Source organism: Rissa tridactyla, chromosome 1 (assembly GCF_028500815.1).
Source record: "Rissa tridactyla isolate bRisTri1 chromosome 1, bRisTri1.patW.cur.20221130, whole genome shotgun sequence".
Taxonomy (NCBI): domain Eukaryota; kingdom Metazoa; phylum Chordata; class Aves; order Charadriiformes; family Laridae; genus Rissa; species Rissa tridactyla.
Window position 1 is genome coordinate 130,376,914 of NC_071466.1, and position 6,575 is coordinate 130,383,488.

General features: G+C 50.4%; 1 protein-coding gene across 1 annotated transcript; it reads right to left on the bottom strand.

Annotated features, from left to right (window-relative positions):
* Window positions 1-5,862: 5,862 nt before the first annotated feature.
* NHLH2 (nescient helix-loop-helix 2) lies at window positions 5,863-6,327 on the bottom strand. The gene has a single exon (XM_054186014.1). The coding sequence runs from the start codon at window positions 6,325-6,327 to the stop codon at window positions 5,863-5,865; it is 465 nt and encodes a 154-aa protein (XP_054041989.1).
* Between the last annotated feature and the right edge of the window lie 248 nt (window positions 6,328-6,575).

The window sequence follows — 6,575 nt, forward strand, 5'->3', positions numbered from 1 at the left end:
TCTCTTCTCTGATCGCCTTCACGTTTCAGTACAACTGTCACCTGTCGCTTTCCAAGCAACCCTGTGCCCTGCCACACCGGGAGCTATCCTTGCACACACAAGTGTGTGTCTGTGAGCGTGCAGGAGAGCCTGGGAGGTTAAAGCACTGAAAACAAGTGGGGTTTTTTGTATGAAATCACTAAGAAAGCCTGAATCAGCCATGGGGGTGCGAGAAGAGTGTAACTTCCGTAACATCACCTGCTCTCTCAGGCCGATTGGGCAGAAGTCTGCACAGATGAGAGAGGAGGCGAGCGACCAGCCCTGCCGCTCTGCCCCTGAGCTGGAGCTCCAAGCAGCTCCCCGCGGGAGCAAGGAGCGGCTGCACTGCAGGGCACGGGCTCGCAGCGATGGAGGAGCAGGACCTCCCCACGGTCGTGCAACTCTCAGGGACCTCAAAGGGCAACGCGGCTGTTGGGGGGAGGCCAGGAAGAGCGGACGGAGGCAGGGGAGGCAACGAGCTACACACAGAGCTGGGCTGCCAGGAGCTGGCGGAGAGCAGAGGAGCCAGCTCTGGAGGGACAGGGGGGAGGCATCAAAGCGTGGTGGTGGGAAGAGGAGCCTGCTCTGGAAGGAGAGGGAGGAGACATCAAAGCACCCAGCAGGGAGCTGAGAAAAAAAAAAAAAGCAGCGTTAGCTGGTCCAACTTTGTGCTCGCGCTCCTGTGGCTGAAAGTGGACGGGGTCTGAGCTGTCTTTCATTTGAAGCCTGAGTTATTCCAGCCCAGTGACTGATTTATTTCTGTCTCTGCTCCTGACATTTCTCTTTCAGGTGGCTGCTGCCTGGTTTTGGGTGGGGCCGTGGGCTGGGGTGACTCATGTTTTCAAGCTCTTATCGGCATCAGTATGATGTTCTGCTTTTCTTTTCTGTCATACGGCATCCCACTCCCCTCCCCTTCTTCCCCTCCCTCCGCAGGCTCCCAGAGGAGGCGACAGACGGTCCTGTAATTTGGTTCCATTCGCTCGACTGGAGCAACACCTGCCCCCCTCTCTGGGGACGGGAGGGTCTCATCCCAAACCGTGCAAGGAGCCAAAGACGAATCTGAAGCCCACATGCAAATAGAGCCCAGGATAAAACAACACGGCCATTCTGGGCAGGAAAGGCAAAATCCGTCACCAGGGGAAGAGGCAGGAAAAACAAAATCGCCTCTGAAGAAATAAATAAGAAGTGCCAGGAGATTGCCTTTTCCTTTTGGGTTGGTTGCTTATTGTGGTTATTGATCTGTCCCACCCTGGAGAATAAACTGAGAGTACTGAAAAATAATGGCTGATATCAGAACACATTTATTCACCCTAAAAGGACTGGGTTAATTGGGTTACAGGATGGCTAGATGGCTAGATACGTGAATAGATAGACAGAACGTCGCTGGTATTTCTTCATGGCTATATAATGGAAACGATCCATTTCTTTGTTGAATTTCATATACAGCATCCTCTTCAGCTCCCCACCCCCCCATCTCTCTCTCATACACAGACACACTCTTCGCTAGAAACACAGCAAAGAGATCAAATCACATCCAAGACCCTCAGAATTTCTCCCCTTGAAGTATCAGTTGTAATATCCTACCTGGTTCACCCACTTTTTAACACAAGCGATAAGGCCGGTGAGTAGTGTGTTCCTGAATGCACTTCGCTGGTGAGTTAGAATCATGGTCTGTGTCTAGAAATCCTTCCTTTTGTATATGCATATCTAATAGCAGCATAAATGCAAGTCTATATTTTGGAATATTTTGTGCTCTAGGAAAGTGTATGATCCTCAGAGAAACAGCCCTCCCTTAGCTGTACGGTCCTGTGGAAATCAGTGCATTTATTTGTAGAAGTTACTTTTGGCTTGCTCTCTGTTCTCGTTCACAGTTTCAGGGTCAGGATCCATTTCCAGGGTTCAAGTGAATGCATTAGATGCCCTGTTTCCTAACGATACCAATGTGAATGTGTATTGTGCCATATGTCCATGTCTGTCCATATAGGTCTGCAAATGTGTCTTAATAGGTGTTACTGCCTTACGTTAAGGGTGTGCTGGATATCGGTAGTACTGGGATATTCTAGATCTACCCATTGGAAGTACTTCCTCTCTGTGAATGCTGGAGGTTTCCATGCTATGTTTTATATATTCAGTTAAGTCAGATTTAAAGCACCTCTTTCAGCCTCAGCTAAAGGTGCAGAGGCAGTGCTCTGCCTTCTCTGTCTTCGAGTATGCTTTCTTTCATGGTTCGTAAGATGAGCTTCTCTTTAAATGTGAAAGAAAGGTATCTGAATGTAGCTCTAATCTTAGCTTTAATCCCTAAAACCCCAGTAAATATTAATTCTGTGTTTCTTCCCTCCCAATTGTTGGATTGGTCGTGCATGATGTAACCTTCCATTGAAGCAGTTCCACCCTATTCCTCCTATAATATTGTGCAAGGTCATTCATTCTTGTATTGCTGAGGGAACATAGATGTCAGCAAAGTAACTTTGATTACATAATTAGACTTTATTGCTGTCTAACGCAGACTTGCAATGAGATGGAGTTAAGGTTGTTTACCCGTTCTTCAGAAATCCAGACTTTTGAGCACTTAGCCATGCAGCCTTTTTATTGCATTGGCCTTGTAACTTGTACAATCTACACAGATCTTTCTCAAGAATAAAAAAGGAGTGGGATGGGGCAGCAAAACCTACATGTTGTCTTCAACAGTCATCAGCTGCTAGATGAGAATGAGTTTCCTTCTTGATGCCAGCAGGGAAAATAGAAGTGATTGGGCTGATGTTATGGCAGTGAGAGGACATAAGCAAAGTGGTGAGCGGAAGGAAGAGAGACAGGGCCTGTAGGGAGAAGCAATTTCTTCCATCAGATAAACCTTTGGGAGAAAAGCACACATCTTCAGGTCAAGTGCCCTGATCCTTCTGCAGGTTAAACTTGAGACTCGATCCTGTGGATACCATCAAAAGCAGAGCCCTCCCTGCCCTCTCTCTGAGCGCAAGCAGCCTCTCTGTTTTCCCAGGGGATGGTGGGAACAGGATGACCCAGAGAATATTCTTTTACTTCCAAACCTGAGCTGTTCCCAGGCAGCTCCACGCTACCTTCTCCCATGCTCACAACACAGAGGGCTCCCTGGCTCGTCACTTGGGCACGGGGTCCCGTGGCTGGGGCCTTGAGACCTGCGACACCTCTGGGATAGTAACTGCTCCTGGGTCCACCCTGCAGGGACAAAACTTAAGGTCTCTCAACCTGCGACCTGATGTGTTTGCAACACCCCCAGAGGTGGGGAGTGTGGCCAGGGGGAACACAGTGTTCACACCTCCTTATCCCATACCCTGTGTGCCTCAATCAACCGCCAGTGACTGCCGACACCGTACTTTACAGTGAGGTATTGCAGAGCACTCTCTTCCCTCAAACGTGCATTCCCACCTTCAAGAAAGAAATAACATGTTAATCTTTTTATCAACTAAGTCCTCCTGAATGTTGGTAGGGCGAAGGCTTGCTGGATGGCAGGATTAATAACGTCGCTCAGGCAATTAGCATCAAACTCCACCCAGTGTCCAGATGTTGACAGAACCTAAGAAACAAGCCTGCCCCAAAGAAAACCAGCTCCAAAGTTGGTGGAGTTATTTCAGCCCCGAAAGATGCAGGATTTGAAAACTGTGCATCGAACTACCCAATCTGTGTCTGCTCCCTTGGGACGTGGGAAACGTGCATGCGTAGAAAGTGGAATTAACAGCCTCTCTGACAGGTTTTCTGCATGGAGCTTTTCAACTGGTCAAGCCCACACTTAATTAAACCACTGCGCAAGTGTCAGCCATAAAAATGGGGGGGGGGGGGGGGGCGGGGAAGAAGGGCTTTATCTCTAAAGCAAGTAACAATGGACTTGCTTTCTACTGAAGGCAGCGGCTAGAGTCAATGGCAATATTCAAATTATAGGTAGAATTAACCCCTTGCGGTAAACAAGAAAAGGGTTTGATAAATGAGATAGCACAGGTGTCTCACGTTACTCGGGTAGTAACCCGTCTGTTATTGAGTCCGTATCTGTGCCATGTTTCAAATGACAGGCTTTGGCAGCGAAGCCTTGTATAAAGGAGCATAGTTGAGTTTTTCAAAAACAGGGAAAGGGCCCAAGATTTTTTACCTGGTTTCAGTAGAATTGGACCTGGCCAGAGAGGGATCAAAACTCGATTTAAACAAGAGAAAGAAAATCCGGTGCACTCAGACAGGAGGAAACATGTACGTTTTGGTTGCAAAGTTGTAGGTATCGAAGAGCGGTGTGGCAAAACAGGTGCTTGCAAGCATCAGGATTGATTTTACAGCCTGAACTTTGAAAATGTGCCGGGAGAAAGTGAAAGTAACGGTCCTGTGTCCCCTCTGCACTTGGGCAGCGTGGCCCGCTGTGAGCAGCTGGAGCAGGGGAGCTGTGTTGGAGGGACCGCAGCCTGAGTCTCCTTAGGAAGAGGCAGGTAACCTGTTGAAGCTTTCCCACCGCACGACTCGAGAAGCCTTTGCAATCCTTACTCGGAAGGGCATCGCATCTCCGTCTTATAGAAAGACCAACAGGGAAGAATAATTAGGAAAAAACAGCTTTTATTTGATACTTTTATTTATATGCAAAACAGCTCACCATTCATGAGAGATATGAAAAACGCATCAGATAGAAACCAGATTTATCTATTTTCACTACAAAATATTGCATTATATAAAGCAACAGAGACACACAAAAAAACCCTGAAAAAGACTAAAATCTTTGGATAGCAGATGTGTTTTTTCTCTTTTCCTCTTTCGTCCCTAAAATGCGCTTCTTGTCTTAAGAGATTCACAGCAAAGAACATGAAACATTTTTCAGGTTATAGAATTTTTTTGGTTGTCACAAAGGAAAGCAGTCCTGGATTTACTTTTCTTTCTCTTTTTTTTTTTTTTTTTTTTTAGGAAAAATGTCCTTTCCTAAAAATATACCACACACATACACGCCCACGCTCACTCCCACACACATGCATGTGTACACGCACGCACATATACACCCACAAAGAAACTACTTCCCTTATAAACGATTTGCAAAGTACTTTTCAGACATAACTATAGATCAGAATAACAACAAGTTTTAAAAAAACCTCTCCTAGTTAAGTGCTAGTGGTTGTCGATCCCACACGAGAAAAGAAAGAAAAAAGGTCAAGAACAAATGCCTTGGCATATATAAAATATAAACAGGGAGGAAGGGGAGGTTTGTCGTACACAAGTGCAATATAATTGGAGGGAAAAAATAAATTAAAAAATAAGGAAAAGGAACACGGTATTGATCCCAACAAACACTCATCAAGTTAAACATAATATTCCACAGGAGAAAGTGTAAACACCCGACTATAGAAAACAATTGGCACAAAGTATCCAAAGTAAAATTGCCACCACTCTGAAAAATAAATAAATCTTGAAAAAAATAAATTGTCAACTCCTTCTACCATAAATAAAAAATAGTTATTTTTAACTGCACCCATGGGTCACACGTTTAAGGTCACAAGTAGATGTTTTTGGATATATATAAAGGGGCACTTGACAGCCTGAAGAAACAATCCGGTTTTACACTTCTCTTCGAACAAACGGGCTCTCCGCCGCCGGCCACACCGCGACCCTGCGGGAGAAGCCCCGGGGAGAGAGGGGAGGCTGCGGGGACACCCGACCCCCGGGAAGGCGCTGCCCGCCGCTGCCCTCGCCGCCGGACCCGGGGCGGCGGGTTTTTGGGGGGGGGGGAGGGGGGGGCGGTTCCCCGGCGTCGGCGGGGTTGGGGGGGGATGGGGGGATGGGGGGGGGGAGGGTGGGCGGGAGGAGGGGATGCCCGGAGCCCCGTGGGTCCGTCGGGGCGGTCGGGAGCTACACGTCCAGGACGTGGTTGAGATAGGAGATGTAGCAGATGGCGAGGCGCAGGATCTCGATCTTGGAGAGCTTCTTGTCGGGGGGCAGGGTGGGCAGCAGCTTGCGCAGCTCGGCGAAGGCCAGGTTGAAGGCCTCTACCCGGATCCGCTCACGGGTGGCGTGGGCCGAGCGGTACTTGGCCGTGGCGCGTCGCCGCCGCCGCTTCTCCTCCCGGCTCAGCGGCGGTGGGTGCAGCCCGGGACGGCACCCGACCCGGCCCTCCCCGCCGCCGCCGCCGCCGCCACCGCCGCCGCCACGGCCCTCGCCGCCGCCGCCGCCGCCGCCGCCGCCGGCCTCGGTGGGCTCCGGGTCGGAGACGCAGCATCCGAGAGCCTGGGCGTCCGGGCCGCCCAGGGACTCCGGGTCGGAGGGAGCCGAGGAGGGGTGGTCGGAGTCGGCAGCTTGGTCCGGGCTAAGCATCATCTTGGCGGGGGGCGGAGGAGCCTTCCCGGGACAGAGAAGGAGAGAGAGGGGGGTCAGCGCCACGGCCCCGCCGGCACCGGGGCGGGTACAGGGGGGCAGGGAGAAGGGCAGGGACGGGGAGATGTGGGTCTCCGCGCCCTGGCCCCGCCGCCGGTGGGCACCGAGGGGGGCGGGCGGGCGGGCGGCTGCTCCTTCGGGGGCAGCGCTCGCTGCTGGGAGCGACACCGGGGATGAGCGGTGCCCCGTCA

What these genes read in the sequence shown, in the direction of transcription:
- NHLH2 (XM_054186014.1), bottom strand. Translation starts at nt 6,327, where the DNA reads ATGATGCTTAGCCCGGACCAAGCTGCCGACTCCGACCACCCCTCCTCG.